Source organism: Pan paniscus, chromosome 4 (genome assembly GCF_029289425.2).
Source record: "Pan paniscus chromosome 4, NHGRI_mPanPan1-v2.0_pri, whole genome shotgun sequence".
Lineage (NCBI taxonomy): Eukaryota > Metazoa > Chordata > Mammalia > Primates > Hominidae > Pan > Pan paniscus.
In genome coordinates this window covers 34,255,107-34,271,835 of record NC_073253.2, presented here as the reverse complement: position 1 = coordinate 34,271,835, position 16,729 = coordinate 34,255,107, and the positions used below count along the sequence as shown (strand labels likewise).

General features: G+C 37.9%; 1 protein-coding gene across 4 annotated transcripts in view; it reads left to right on the top strand.

The window, feature by feature from the left end:
* Positions 1–16,729, top strand: part of RASGRF2 (Ras protein specific guanine nucleotide releasing factor 2) — a 278,300-nt gene that overhangs the window by 77,918 nt on the left and 183,653 nt on the right. For all 4 annotated transcript variants that reach the window (XM_003822263.6, XM_034959856.3, XM_034959854.3 and 1 more), the window contains one exon: positions 7,385–7,491. In XM_003822263.6, coding sequence (XP_003822311.1) covers positions 7,385–7,491 — 107 coding nt within the window. The remainder of the gene's footprint in view (positions 1–7,384; positions 7,492–16,729) is intronic.

Below are 16,729 nucleotides of genomic sequence, written 5' to 3'. Positions count from 1 at the left end.
AATGCTCCTTTAGACCCTTCTAACCCCTTAAACATGCTTTAAAAGTGACTTCACAGCAGAGAATGTGTACTTTAGCTGGCTAACATAAAAATAAACCTCTTTCTATTAAAAGTGGAATTGTTTATTTGTGGAGAAAAAAAATAGACTGGCTAAGTTTATGCTAGATACAGCTGAATAGAGAATTGGTGAATTAGAAGAAAGTCTTAGATAATTCAATACAGTGAACAGAGAGATAAAGAAATGGAAAATACGAATGTAAAGGTGTTGTTAAGGCATGTAGACAGTGGATTGAAAGATTCAAACATACATCCTATGGGAGTTACAGAAAGAGAGAATAGGGGGCATGGCAAATTAGTAATATTTGAAGAGATTGTGGCTGAGAACTCAAGCACTGAATTCAAGAAGCTAGAACCGCAGAACAAATATCCAAATAACAGATGTAAAAAGGAATATGGAGAAGAAATTAATAAAACAGAAAAACAACAACAATAATCAAGAAGTCCTACTTATTTCAGAAGACATTTTTAGAATTACCATTTTTTTAAAAAGGCACAAATAATATTAAACGTGGAGAAAATGTACCAACAAATGTTATAAAGAAAATAATTTGAAAACTTAGATGAAAAGGATAATTTAGAGGCAAATGTTTTTCATTTTGGTCTTTTTTCTTTTCCTGGTACTTACCTTCATATTTTAAAATAATATGCTTATAGAGGTATTTCTTGGGTTATGAATTTTAAATATTTCCTGGTGAATTGTTATAGTCATTGCAGATTTAGCTCTATTTTCCTCCTGCCATCTTCTTACCTTCTGCCTCCCACTCTCCTGTTCTGTATATATAATTATATCAATAATTTTGGTAAAATCAGTAATTTTGATTAACACTATGATGGAAATATTGTTATTAATTAATTGTTATTAACACTATCATTGGAAATATTGTTTACTGCATAGCCAAATAATATACACTATTTTTACTTTTACTTTTCTAGATAAGTTTATGTTTTCTTCCTGGAATTAATAATTGCCACCCCCCACATCCAATTTGCTTAGTTTTCTATTTGTATGTCCTTATTTTTTGATAAATATTTTAATATATCTGTGCCACTCTTAACTATAATTTTTTCACCAAATACTTAAGGACATTGTATACCTATTCCAGATATTTTATCAATTTTTTTTAATCCCTAGTGGCTTCCTTTCTAGATACTCCCATCTTGTCCAAATTGGGCTGATTTCTATCTGGATCTTCTGTACAGCTGTCATTCAGAGATTTTCCTATGTTACATTCCTGTGTTGGAACCATAGTTTCCTGAGCCCTCTGTATTTCTATTTCTTAGTTAATCCCTTTATTTGCAAAAGAATACATACAAGGACTTCCTTAGGAAGGGATTTGTATTAGTTCGTTCTCATGCTGCTAATAAAGACATACCTGAGACTGGGTAATTTACAAAGAAAGGAGATTTAATGGACTCACAGTTCCATGTGTCTGGGGTAGCCTCACAATCATGGCAGAAGATGAAGGAAGAGCAAAGGGATGTCTTACATAGCAGTCACAAAGGAGAGAGCTTGTGCGGCAACTCCCATTTACAGAACTAGCAGATCTCATGAGAATTATTCACTATCATGAGAACAGTATGGGAGAAGCCACCCCCATGATTCAATTATCTCTCACCAGGTCCACACAACACATGAGAATTATGGAAGCTTACAATTCAAGATGAGATTTGGGTGGGGACACAGCCAAACCATATCAGGATTCTACAAGGAATATTTTTCAAACTGTTAAAAAATATGTATTCTGCCCTAATACTTGATTGGTAGTTTAGTTGAATATAGAATTCTATGTTGAATATATTTTTTCCTCATGATATTAAAGGTGTTGCTCTACTTTCTTCCAGCAACTTCAATGCTATCCTAATTTCACATCCTTTTTATGTGGCTTCTTTATTTTCTGTCTCTCTCTGGAAGATTGTAGGATCCTCTTTTTGTCAGTCCTCTTCTGAAATTTCATGATGATGTCCCTTTGTGTGGATCTTTAGTTATTTGTTTTAAATTTATTACACAATGTTAAGATACAAATATAAAGAAAGTTTAATATTTGTGTACTTTCACTCAACCTGGGATATAAAAAGATCAATACAAAATTGTTTATGTGAAATGATTGAGAGAAAGAGATTACAAATGAGGCAAAAAATGTTAAAAGGTGCACGTAGGTGAAGTCTTTATTGTGCTCTCGGAACATTTTTGAAGATTAAAAAAAGTCAAAATAAAAAGTTTTTTTTTAAGAAGAAAAATTCAGTTGAAATCCCAGGTACCCCTCCTTGAAACCTCTTGCTATCCTTTCTCCCCTAGAGAAACCCATTATCTTCAGTTTAATGTTTATGTTTCCTTGTACTTCTTTATATTTTTCTAACTATATACATATCTAAAACTAAATAGCTTGATATGCATAGTTTTAAGCCTTATGGAAATGATATCATACTGTATATAGTCAGAAACATTTTTTGCTCAACATTGAGTTGGTTCATCTATGCTGTTCCTTGTAGCTCTAATTATTCATTTTAATTGCTTTATGATATATTATTATACAGATATGCCTTGTAGTATTTATCCTTTCTCCTGTTGGTGGACATTTAGATTGATTCCAGTTTTTTTGTAATTATAAAATGTGAATATGTTTACTTGTACCAATATGTGATTGTTTCTTTATGGTATATGTGGAGGAGTGATATTGCTAAGGCGAGAGGATATGTGCATCATCAGCTTTGCCAGGTTTTGTCAAATTGCTTTCCAAAGGGCTTGTGCCAATTTGTGCAGCCATAGTATATAATTCTTTCCAGTGCTGTCTCCTTGTCAACAGTATTGTCAGGTGTTTTAATTTCTGTCCATCTAATGGGAATGAACTGTTTTTTTTTTCAGTTTTCATTTCCCTGATTATGAGTACAATTAAATGTCTTTTAAAATTTATTAATCATTTCTGTCTCATCGTCTGGGTATGGTGTGTTCATATCCTTTGCCTGTATTTATATTGAGTTTTAAAAAAATATTGATTTGTAAATATTTGCTTTTTTTTTTTTTTTTTGTAGAGATGGGGTCTCTCTATGTTGCCTAGGCTGAAGTGCAGTGGTGGAACCATGGCAAACTGCAGTCTCAAACTCTTGGCCTCAAGCAGTCCTCCTGCCTCAGCCTCCCAGGCAGCTGAGACCACAGGTGCATGCCACCATATCTGGCTAATTTTTAAATTTTCTGTAGAGATGGGGCTTTGCCATGTAGCCCAGGCTGGTCTCAAGCTCCTGGACTCAAGCAGTCCTCCTGCCTTGGCGCCTCAAATTGCTGGGATTACAAGCATGAGCCCCTGTGCCCGGCCTATATTCTTGACACTAATTTTTTTCAGTAAAATGTGTTGCAAGTATGTCTTTCAAATCTGTGGCTTGTCTTTTCACTTTTATGGGTATCATTTGTTGTATAAAAGTTTTACATTTTAATGCAATCAACATTTTCAATCTTTTTTTATGATTTGGGCTTTGTGTCTTGTTTAACAAATACTTTTCCATCCCAAGATCATAAAGATATTCTCTTATATTACTTTCTAAAAGTTTTAAAGTTTTACTTTTACCAGGATTTGACTCTTCCTTAGAATTAGATAATAAAATTTTTCTCCTTAGCCTATTCATATGGTAAGTTATATTAAAAGATTTCCTAGTATTTTACTGTATTTTGATTTTTCCAACTTTCTGATAGGCTTAAAATTATTTCAAAAATATGTTTTAAAATTGAGTTACTGTAAAAGTGATTTAAAAGGGATATACCTAAAATATAAAAAGAGAACATTAAAAATAAAGTGATAGAAGAGACATAATAAGTAAACACTAACCAAAAGACAAAATTAGACTATGATGCCAAATGTATAATTTGGGCTAAAGAGGGCCACTATATCAATAAAATATTTAATTCATTAGAAAGTGTAGCAGGTCTAAACTTGTCCACACCCAATAATCTATATTATGCATTAAAACATGTAAAACAAAAACTGACAGAACAAATGGAAAAAAATGTAAAGTGCCCCATTACATTGGATTTTAAACTGGCTCTCATTAATATAAACATCAATCAAAAAAGAAAAAACAATATAGAGCATATGCATCTTTCAACTTATGAACTATATAGACCTTTATACATAAAAGTAATACAACCATAGAGGTTGTAAATATTAGTAAATCCATTAATATAACTTACCATATGTATAGGCTAAGAAGAAAAACCACATGATTATATTTATTAATGATATTATCCTTTTTATACAAATTGCTTATATTTTTCCCACATGTCTTTATGCATTGCTTACAGTAGTTTTGTTATGCAGAAGTGTTTTATTTTTGTGTAATCAAATCATTAGTCTTAATGCTTCTGGATTTCGAGTCCTAGTTAGGACAGTTTGTCCTATTCAGAGGTATAGTGTCATTCACTCATTTAAAAAAATACTAATATGGCTTAATTTTTTTTTACATTAACTTTTTTGTTTGTTTGTTTTGAGACAGGGTCTTGCTCTGTTGCCCAGGCTAGACTGCAGTGGCCCAATTACTGCTCACTGCACCCTGCAGCCTTGACTTCCTGGGCTCAAGCAATCCTTCCACCTCAGCCTCCTGAGTAGCTGGGACTATAGGCATATGCCACCATGCCTAGCCAATGTTTTCATTTTTATTTTTGTAGAAACAGGGTTTCATTATATTTCCCAGGATGATCTCAAACTCCTGGGCTTAAGCGATCCTCCTGTCTCAGCCTCCAAAAGTGGTGCGATTACAGGTGTGAGCCACCATGCTTAATTTATTTTTTTAAGTGACTTGATACTATTCCTCAATTAGGGAAATGGAATTGTTGGGAAATAAGCAGAAGAGGAATAAGATACTTTATAATGTCTTACTACTACTGATAGTAATATTATAACTAGTATTTGATATTGTTGTAATAATTATCAATACAATAGAGCATTAACGTTTCTGATGCATTTGGAAATTATCCTGGTGTATGGTAGATATGGGGGAGAGTTTTTCTAGTCTCTGTTACACGCAAGTGGTAACCCTTCATATGTCCTGATGTTATGCATGGATCTTAGCTCCAACTTGGTGCCCTGCACAGGGCCAAGACCATGGGGGCCAAGGCCCCCACCCCCTTGGATGTTAGAACCTTGGTTCCTGTGCTTTTTGCTATGGCTTTGCCTCTCACTTTTGTTTCCACACCTGAGGATTCCTTTTTTCTCCCCCTGCTTTAGCTTGATGTGTGTTTCACCCAGTTTGGGATTTTCCCTCAGCTTGGTTTACTGCTTTGCCATACTTTGGTTCACAGTGGTTAGGAACTTGGAGAGGACATATCCTAAGGGGCTTGGAAATAAAATGGGGTAGAGATGAGCATTAACTCTGGAAGCACTATTAGTTTTTCCGGATCTAGTGCCTTTTTTTAAAGCATTTTGAAACTTTATAGGCTAGAGCATATCTTCAGATAGCCCATGTGTTCAATTACGACTTAAAAATGTCTGAGATTGGCCAGGCACAGCGGCTCACGCCTGTAATCCCAGCACTTTGGGAGGCTGAGGTGGGCAGATCACCAGGTCAGCAGTTCGAGACCAGCCTGACCAACATGGTGAAACTTCATCTCTACCAAAAATACAAAAAGTAGCCAGGCGTGGTGGCACATGCCTGTAATCCTAGCTACTCAGGAGGCTGAGGCAGGAGAATCACTTGAACCAGGGAGACGGAGGTTGCAGTGAGCCGAGATCACGCCACTGCACTCCAGCCTGGGAGACAGAGCAAGACTCCGTCTCAAAAAAAAAAAAAAATCTGAGATTGTACTGACTGATCGTGATCTACTGGGTGTACTGTTATTCATGAATATTGTCGAAGGGCAATGCATCTTCAACTCAAGACATCTGTCACTTTGTCTAATTCAAAGCACACTCTAAACTCAATATACATATATATTTCTGCGTATTTTACATGAGAATTCTCCACATCTTAACATAGATTATTCCAAGCTGATTGTAAAAAATTTCTGTTTTAGAACTGTGATCTGAGGACTCTGCTTGTTGTAAAGTCCCCATTCCATGTCTATCTTTGCTGGAACATGGAGTGGTTTAGTAAACTAGCATGAGTTTGGGAGTCTTTGAATCTTTGTTATATGATTATCTCTGTTGTGGAATCCTGAGAAGCCATTTACAAATTTTTATCTTCGTATTTATAGTATAAAATTGTCTCTTTTTTGGTGCACAGTTCTATGAATGTAAACACATGCTTGGATTTGCGTAACCTCCATAATCAGTATGCAGCACCATTTTATCACTGCGTAAGCTCCCTCATGCGATTCCTTTATGGTCACACACTCCCATCCCTGACCTCCGGAAACCCCTGATCTGTTCTCTATCCCTATTTTACGAATATCACACAACAAGAATCATATATAGTATGTAACCTTTTGAGACTGACTTTTCTATTCAACCTGATGCTTTTGCTCCATGTTGTTGCTTTTATCAAGAATTCTTTTTTTTATTGCTGAGTAGTACTCCATTGTTTGGATGAATTGCATTTATTTATTCACTCACTGATTAAAGGATATTTAGGTTGTTTCCAGTTTTTGGTGATTATGAATAAGGCTTATATGAGAGAAATTATTTTACCCCTGATAAATGCCAGTCTTTTCCCTACTTGAGCCCAGTTCCTTTCATCCAACAATAACTTACGTTACACCTCTACCAAAAGAAATTCTGATCACATCTTGACCCCTAGGATGGCAATTACATTTCCTTTCCCATGTCAAGTATGCATTCTGGAATACTGTGTTGAACAGAATTGCAAGGCTACCTCTGGGAAAACAGGGGTATAAGCAATTGATGACATCTGCTAAGGTTGCAGAAGAGGCAAATGGCAGCAATTGGACTGCATAATTGTAGGCATATTGCTTCCCAGAATGGAGAATAGATATAGAATAGAACAGATAATAAAATTAGCTAGTGCAGTGATGTAGACTTCTGCATCCCTGCAGCTTTATCACACCACAAAAAAGGAAAACCTTTTGGAAAATATCATATTACCTTTCATTTATCTGCATAGCCAAACTTGTGCAATATTCTTTTTTGTACATTATAGAAAGGTACATTAAAGGAGTGTTAAGGGTTGACCCTTACTGAGGTGTGTTAAGATGCAGTCTGTGGTATCATCTAGGTGCAGAGTCATTGCCAGCTGGACCCAGAGTGAAATGTTACATTTTGAAATAAAATTTGCATAAGCACTGATGCATTTTGTAAATATATACCCTTTGTAGGCAAATACTGTGTTATTATGCTGTTGTGCTTGAAAAATAGAACTAAATTTTTTGTGTTTTTTCTTTCCAGTATTACTTTACTGTTCTTTTTGGCCATGAAGGTCAGAAGCCACTGGAGCTGCGCTGTGAGGAGGAGCAGGATGGTAAAGAGTGGATGGAGGCCATTCACCAAGCCAGGTATAGGCTCAGTCTTCCTGTGTAGTACTTGATTGTCTGGGACCTGCTTTGGGGTTATCACTGTTGGTGGTAGTTTTGGAAGAACTTGCAACTCTAAGATGAGTTTTCTCCTGGTACCTGTTCCTTAGTCATGTGTGAGATCATTATTTCCATGGCTACATTCCAGCTAAAGATTAATGGTAATAGATACAATGATAATAATAAGTAGTAGTAGTAGTCACTTTTGTGGATTTCTTCCTATGTGCCAAGCACTATTATATGTGCTTTTCAATTACAGAATGTATTGAATGTATTGACTCACTTACTCTGTCAACAATTGGCAAGAGGGGCATTATAACTCCCCCCTGTCTGCAGATAAGGAAACTGAGGTCTGGAAAGTTAGTTTTCCTGCCTGAGGTCACACAGCTAGTAAGCCACAGAGCTGGGATATGGCCCTAGCCTAGCCTACATTTGTAAACCCTGCTCTGTGCATCTCGGTTATCAAAAGAAGGGGATGACATCCTCTATTTAAAGAAATAGAACACTGTGATTTCGCTTCCCCCTAAGAAACATCAGGAAGGTGGAAATGTGTGTACAGGGTCTTAAACGGGAACTAGAAATCTGAAAGAGATACAAGGCAGGTCCCTCTCTCTTATTTTCCTATTCAATCCCTAAACCTGGTTCAGTTTTGTTTCCCATGGCTCTCAAGCTCTTGCTTTTTGCCTGTCCACTCCCTAATCCAGGCTGTTGCTCCACTACTCCCTGCTCTCTTGTCTTGCTCATCTCTTGGGTATTTTGGGGCAACACTCTAGCTGTGGCATGCTTTCTTTTTCTTCACCTGATGAGCATTCCCTTCTCCATCTGTCTGTTCCTCCCTCTACCACTCCCGCCCTGAGACATCTCCCTGCAAGTCAGCCCTCACTGGCGCCCTCTTCAAATGGCTGCAGCACTTGCATTGTGTACTGCACATGGGCGATTTAGCAATTCTGGTTATCATTACTTTTTTAATATAGTGAATGTGTTAGATTTCTGTTTCCTGAGTGGGATTGTATACACCTTGAGAATGAGGAGAGGGATTGGGGCACATTCATGTCTGAGTGAAGCGCATTGCTAATTATGTAGTAGGTGATCAGGAGATTTCTTCAGTTTGATTGTAAGAATGAGGCATTTAGGCTGGGCACAGTGGCTCATGCCTGTAATCCCAGCACTTTGGGAGGCTGAAGTGGGCAGATCACCTGAGGCCAGGAGTTTGAGACCAGCCTGGCCAACATGGTGAAACCCTGTCTCTACTAAAAATATAAAAATTAGCCGGGCATGTTGGCACACGCCTGTAGTCCTGGCTACTTGGGAGGCTGAGGCGGGAGAATTGCTCAAACCTGGGAGTTGGAGGATACAGTGAGCCAAGATCACACCACTGCACTCCAGTCTGGGGGAGAGAGCAAGACTCCATCTAAAAAAAAAAAACACACACAATGAGGTATTTATTCTGAGTGAGTTCAGGCTGTTCTTTGAACCTTTGACGCTTTCTCTGAAAGTCTGCCCTCCCCTTCCCTCTCCTCACCTCTATTCTCCCCACCCTCTTCAGCTACTTATATTTACCACCTTCTCTGACAAGCAGTATGCCAAGTGTTTTATGTACTTATCTTTTTTTATTCTTCACAATAAGCTAATAGGATATTATTACCCCCATTTTACAGAGGAGAAAACAAAAATTTGTGACAGGCAGATTGGCCAAGTTCTAACACAAAGTTGTTAAGCTGCAGATCTGGGATTCAAACCCAAGTTGAATTGGGTTTGGACTTCAGAACCTTTAGCTAATGTTCAATATTGTACTTATCTTCGTTATCCTCTTTATCACTACAGTCTTTTCTTGTTCTATTTTTTTTTTCTTTTCCTCATTCAAAGACGAAAGTAGATTAATGTGAGACTAGGGTTGAGAGTAGAAGATGTTATTTGCAAAAGATTTCAGTTCCTTTTCTTTCTCTGAGATGCATGGGGCTGGCAACTAAGTGCTGCTCTCCATGTGGACCCCAGGAGAGCTTGCCACGAGTCATCATGACCCCGGCACATGGTTCAGCCGTCCTTGCTCTTGGTGCTCTCTGTTTGAGGGTTTTGATCCAGACTTAGGACTAACGCAGAATGACTTGCTGTAGAAAGAAAGTCAGGCCTTCAAAGATGAAAGAAGCATCAAGCTGGCAAGGTAGAGCCCTTGGGTCATTTCCAGACACAATCTTTTCCTTTCTACAATCTCTATTCCTTTCTACCTAGGAGTTAAAATACATAATTTAAAACATGCCTGTTTTCCTATCTTTTTCATTCCAGGAGAGCAGGCACCATCAGTAGCCCAAATGCCTTTGTAGTTGTCAAGCAAATATCTTGGTGAACCAAACACAAATAATGCAAATTGCTTTAAAGATGATTAGATTCCAAGTAAGAAATCTTTTTTTCTGTCCCAGGAATGCATTTTGTCATCTACAGGAAACTGAGTCAGTAATTATTTGGTGGTGTTTGACATACAGTCAAAACCAGGGCATGTGTGATCTTGTCAGGAGACAGACTTTAGAAACCACTTAAGTGGTTTAGATGATACAATGGTGAAAATTCTTTTCTTTTTAGATTTGAAGATTTGGTTAATAATTGTCTTTTTTCCTTGATGTTTTGACTTTTTGGTCTATTAGGTTTGCTTTTCCCTTGACTTGAGACCTAGGACTGGGTTCTTTGATAATTTCTTTTAATCTGACTGCTTTATACTGTGTTTTTATATTTTCTGTTTTGCATTGAGATATTTCTTAAATTTTTGTTTTCTAAATCAGGGAAGAAAACTTTTTGATCTAAGCTTGATTAAGTTGAGTTTTTGGTTTAAACTTGAATCTGCAAAATTCACCTTGATTTTGTTCATGTATGAACAAAGCCGGAAAGTTAATGAAGCTGATTCAGAGCAAGAATTGATCAGCCATTTTTGCTTGGCATTGTAATAAAACACAATTAATTAATTGTGGTTGGTTGCCTTAACATTTCACCCTCGAAAGACAGTCTGATGGCATTAATTCAGTACTGCTGCCTTTCTAATATAAAAGTTTTAAATACTCAATATTTATGGTTTTATTGATCCTTTTTTAAAAAATCAAAACTTTTGATTAGTTTAGCATGAGATGTTCTTTTCTGAGCTACAAATCCTCCTGTAGATGCCACTTAGATACAAAGACTGCTCAGAACCCCTTCTCTCATTTACTTTTGTTTTCCTGGGATGGCTTTTCAGTACCAGCCTGGGTGTGCTGTCTTTGTGTGCTATGAAAATCACATTGTTCTGTTGGCTTTCGTATCTCAGAGCAGAATCTACTTGCCCCACGTTGCCTTCAGAGAATCTTAGGGTCATTTTCTGGGATGTCCCATTGCATGTTTTCTCCTTTAGATCTGGCCCAGAAAAAAAAATCATTTTGGAATTAACATTTTTCATTTTGAAGCTTTGACCAGTCCAAGAAGCTCATTTTAATGTTTTGCTTACCATTGGCCAATACTGTATTTCTAGAACACGGGCGCATTTAGGATATCATTTTACCACATGTTATGGCACTAGTTCAGGGGACGCTGCTACCGAGACCCAGTCTTGTTTTTGTCTGGTTGAGTTGAGGCCAGAGCCTTTTCATAGTAGTTAAGTCTATGCTTATTTTATGTGGTTGCTACTTGAGTATGGAACTCTGGACATAAAAAATAACCTGATATTTCTTCTTTGTTTTCTTGTCCATATGTGTCCATCATGGTTGATTTAGTTGTAGACACTAGGACAGTCAAAAACTGACCTGGTTGATTGTGAGTCCTTAGGGCTTGTTAGCTGAAAAGACAACTTTTCAATGTTTCATCTGCTAGAACATGGACCAAGCAAAGTATCAGCGGTTAGGAGATAGTCATGGCCTGGACGTGGATCCAGTTGTATATCTTCCAAGGGTCTTCCCATCCTTGACTAAGCCTAATACGCACAGGACCTAGACTATGACATTTGGGAAGAAACGAGGAAGGTTCTCCAGAGATGTAGGGGGTAGACTTCAAGGGACTTTGTGACTATCTGGATTTGAGCAGTATTAGACTAGGGTGGCATCTAACACATCTCTCAGGCCCCTAGCTTGGACGGTGTCACTCACTGGGAGAAGAAATGATGAATGAGGACAGGTTTGTGGGCAAAGATGATGAGCATTGGCCAGGAAACGTTGGGCAATTTCTGCTGGAAATTGGAAGAGTATGATTATCGCTGGGAAAGGAAGGAAACTGAGATACTGAATTGATCCCTTGGCGTGTGGGGTATGAGAGAATGAGTATCCAGGGGGCTGATAGAGAAGTAAGGTGTTTCCTGAGGAGAGAGGAGAGTTTGGGTTTCTACCAAGGTGGAGGGATTGGGAAAACAGATATTGGGAATGTTGAGCCTAGCACAGAGCACTGTTGAATGTGTGTAGCTTTGCACCCCCTGCAGATGGCTTGTGTGTCCTGTGTTTGAAACTGTCCCACTATCTTTTGCCCGCTTTCTGATTTCTTCAGCTGAACCTGCTCAAGTCTCCACCTCGATTCTCTTCCCTCCCCTCAGGGTGTATCTTGTGCAGGCAGATTGCAGGTTTTCCTTTAAGGGCAGAGCATACAAAAGGAAAAAAGAATTACAAAAAGATATGTTTCCACTCCATAAAGCTCACGGTCAGATGGTGTTTGGCAAGGGCCTGACCTAACCCTTTGTTTCACCCTGTCAGTCTCCAACTTGACAAGCAGAGAGACTTTATCTTCCAGTTAAACCTTTCAATTAAGCCTTATTCTCTTTTCCAGTAAAGAAAGCTGTAATGCAGCCTCTTGGATCTGTTTTTAATGTTTAGTCTTTTTGATTACATGTGTCTGAGACAGCTGTTGTTCATTCTCTCTCTCCCTTAAAATACACACACATGCACACACACACAGTGTGGTAGCTGCACCAAACACCCAGCACCTAATGCTTGTGGCCTCATCCTTGGAAAAAGGCTTAATTTGCAGCAAGGTATGTAGTATAAAAATCTGTACAGCACTAAGGGCTGCTGTGTATATCATATCCTCCCCTTAAAGTCAGCCCTTTAGAGAATGCACACAGAGAGAAATCCCTCACAAATCAGAGAAGAGTGATGACATAGAAAAGCTGAAAATGTTTCATGTGTCACAGCAACATCACAAGACTAGAAAAATTAGAGATGGGCAGTGATGTTATAGCCTAAAGCAATCCAACACCATAATTTGTATTCTTCCTGTAACAGTAAAACTGTTACTACTTTAAAGATGAAAATGTGGATTTTGTTCATTTAAGGTATTATTATTATTATTTGCTAAGAAATTCTGTCAGGGCTTTGCCTTCATATTTGCCACAATGAAAGATACTTCAACATTTTTTTTTCTTTTACAGCCTACAAAGTGCAACATGAAAGAGAAGGGATACTACTAAACTACTAAACTGTGAAATATTTCACTTGATTTGATGGTTACAATTGTTTTCTATAGGGAAAAGTCGGGCTTGAATTTTCTTATTTTAATACTTTGTTAATACTTTCGTCAGCTGTCTTTCCAACTTCTCAGTGTTTTTGTTTCAAGTGCATGTCTTGCACATTTAGCATCCAGCTGACAAGGCAGTCAGACCTTCTGCCTACACTCACCGGGCAGGTGCCCCGTCCTCATGCGCACACCATCTCACCTGCAGGAGGGAGCCATCCTCATGATTCTCTTTACCTGCTCCAGGAGAACCATCCCCGGTTCAAGACAAATTTCTACTTTGAGATCTCTCTCTGATTTCTTGCTCCATTACTTATTCCATTTCTCTCTTATATTTCCAGTCTGTTTACTCCTCGCTCCTTACCTTTTTTTCCTGTATTTTTTGGATCTCCTAAAAATCTCTCCTGTCTTATAAGAGAAATGAAAGCCTTTTCTTGGCACTGAATACTCCTCTAGCTACTGTCTTCTCTTGCACATGCAGCCCGGCTTCTTGAAGAAATGGTTCGGTTGCTCTCCTAGGCACGCAGCTCTTCCTCTCTCCAGCTCTTCCTGGTGGGTTTTGTCCCTACTCTACTGTAACTGTTGTCACCTGGGTCAACAATGAATTTCCAAAGCTTTTCTTTCCTTATATAACTTCAACTTTCTGTTCATATTTAATACTTACTTTTGAATTACACCAGTAATACATAAAAGCAAGTTCCCTAAGAAAAAAAAAGAAAAGAAAATTCAGACAATACAAAAGTAAAAAGTTATAGTTCCACCCCCTCCCCCTTTATTTCCCCAAGCCCATTTACTTCCTCAGAAGTATTTACTGGTAACAGTTTGGAGTGCATACTTCCAGATTTTTCTGTATATTTGCATATGGATAGATAGGTAGAATGATATAATTACAGACTTTTTATTTGCTATTCACATTATTCACCATCTTTTTATGCTAATTTGGAGGGTTTCTTTTAACATTAGTTTATAGGGATCTAAGTCTTATCTCGAAATTTTCATTCCTTTTGTTTACGATGTCTCTCCCTCCTGATTCTCCCTTTACTCCTTTGACAATTTCTTCTTGTCCTATTTCACTACTCCTTGTGTTCTGTCCCTTTCTTTACTGTGGCTGCTGTGTAGGGCTTTGCTTTTGCTCTTCCTGTCTCGTCACTTGGATCCATTCCCCAGACTTAGGTCGTGTAGATAGAGCTGCTTTTTCTCAATACTTCCTCTGCTAAATACCATGCTATGTGCATGATATCTCATGAAGTAGCTGGCACTATCCCCAGGAAATCTGAGTATTGGAGAGATGAAATGACCTCCTGAGGGCCACCAGTCTAGTAAACGATAGAGCCGGAATCAAGTCCTGGGCAGGCTGACTCCAAAGCCTATGCACTTAACCACAAAGATATATAGCCTCCATTATATGTAGAAATTCACCAACATGTATTTTTCTATATTGAACTATCTATATATCATCTCTCCCTGGGTGCTCAGAATTACTTGATACTAAGCAAGACAAACCCAAACTCATGTATTTCTCTAGGCAGCTTCATGTTCCTTTCCTGGATAGGAATGTAAGGCATACTCTCCTGTACACTCAGTCACTCAAACCAGCAGGATATCACCCCTGACCCCAGCCTAACTGCTCACTCCAGTCACCACTTGTGGATTCTACCCCAGAACATCACTGGTCTGCGTTTCTCCACGTCTGCAGCATTGCCCTGGTGCAGGCCATCAACACTGATTGCCTGGACTATTGCTCTGCCACCTTGCCTGTCTCTTCCAGGTCGGCCTCCTTCCCATCGATTCTCTACAGTTACTAGAGTGCCCTTTCTAAGCAAACATCTGATCTGCTGAAGGAATTCCGGGGTTCCCAGTTGCTTTTAGTTATTATAATTCAATTTACTTCTTATTGTAGAAAATTTTAAATATATAAAGAGAAAGAGAGATAACAGTCCTCCATGTTGCTTTAAGAAGAGAAACTATTCATTATTTCACTGATATTTATTGCTTCCCTACCCAATGCTAGGCTTTGCTCTGAGTTCTGGGATGGAGTGAGCCAGTCCAAGCGAGGCCCCTCTGAGCTGACCTCTGCGAACTCCTCGTGCCACCCCTCCCCTTATGTCCTGGGCTCCAGCTGGAGCCACCACATACAGGAATTTTAATGTGTGGGAATGTCTCTTCCAGTCTGACTTACACCACCACATCTTTCAGGATGGAGCTCTTAGCAGCTTGCATCTTTCCTGGTCCTCTTCCTCTGCCAGCAGGAAGGCCTGACCATTCCCTTCTTTGAGCCCTCACTGTAACTTCTTATTTCGCTCGAAGCACCTAAGAGATTATTGCATTGATTTGTTTATGTGTCTGTATCTCTCTGTCAACCTGAATTCCTTCAAAGCAAATTGTGTACTACTCATCTTTTGTGCCCTGCCCCAGTACAGTGCCAAATTGCTTTTCAGAAATGCATGTACTGATTTAATCTCCCTCCATTAGGGCAGAAGAAAGCTGGAATCATTTTTTAAAATCTTTACTATATCAGTGGGTTAAAAATGATATATTAGTATAATAAGCATTTTCTTGATTATTGATAAGATTGTGTTTTGCTATCACTAATATCTATCTATATTTACTATATAAATTATCATCTCATGTCCTTTTCCCATTTTTTGGTATTGGTGTTTTTCTAGAAGTTTTTAAATAAGCTCTTTGTATGACAAAAATATATTCATCTTTTATGTTTGTTCAAATCACCCTGCATCATTTTTTTGTCTTGTAGTTATACCTATGGGATTTTTTTGACATTAGAGTTTTTGAATTAAAATGCAATCAAAGTATATTACTTTTGGGGGGAAGTTGTTCTATTGCTTTTTAAAAATATTTTTTAAAATCAAGATATACTTCATATACCATGAAGTTTATCATTTTAAAGTGTATAATTCAGTGCTTTTCTAGTACAGTCACAAGGCTGTACAACCATCACCACTAATTTCGGAGCATTTTCAACACCACAGAAGAAACCCCATATCCGATAGCTGTCACTCTCAATTCCCCACTTCCCCTAGCTCTAGCCAACCACTAATCTCCTTCCTGTGTTTATGGATTTGCTCATTCTGGACATTTCATATAGATGGAATCCTACAAACATTTTGTGTCTGATTTCTTTCACTTAGCATAATGTTTCCAAGCTTCGTCAATGTTGTAGCATATATTAGTACTTCATTCCTTTTAATGGCTGAATTCTATTCCACTGTATGGATATACCACATTTTATTTATCTACTCAGTTGATGGCCATTTAGGTTGTTCCCACTTTTTGCTAGTATGAATAATGTTGCTATGAATATTTGTGTGCATTTGTACATGAACATATGTTATCAACTCTCTTGGGTATATGACCAGGAGTGGAATTGCCAGGTCATTTGGTAACTCTATGTTTAACTTTTTGAGGAGATGCCAAACTGTTTTCTACAGTGGCTGCACCATTTTACATTCCCACCAGCAACGTATTGAGGGTGCCAGTTTCTTCACATCCTTACCAACACTTATTTTCGTTGCTTTTTTGCTTAGAGTCTTTATACGTTCTCATATATAAACCCCTTTAATCTATTCTTGTTGAATTAATATAGTTGTATATGTATTCTTGCTAGAGAATTTTCTGTGATGATAAAGATAATTCTACCAATACCTGCTTGTGCACATGGAACAGAAATGAAAGTCTCAGTGTTAGGAAAGAATCATTAATGTCTATTGTGATATAAAACATTTTCTTCAGCTTCATAATATAGTACTAT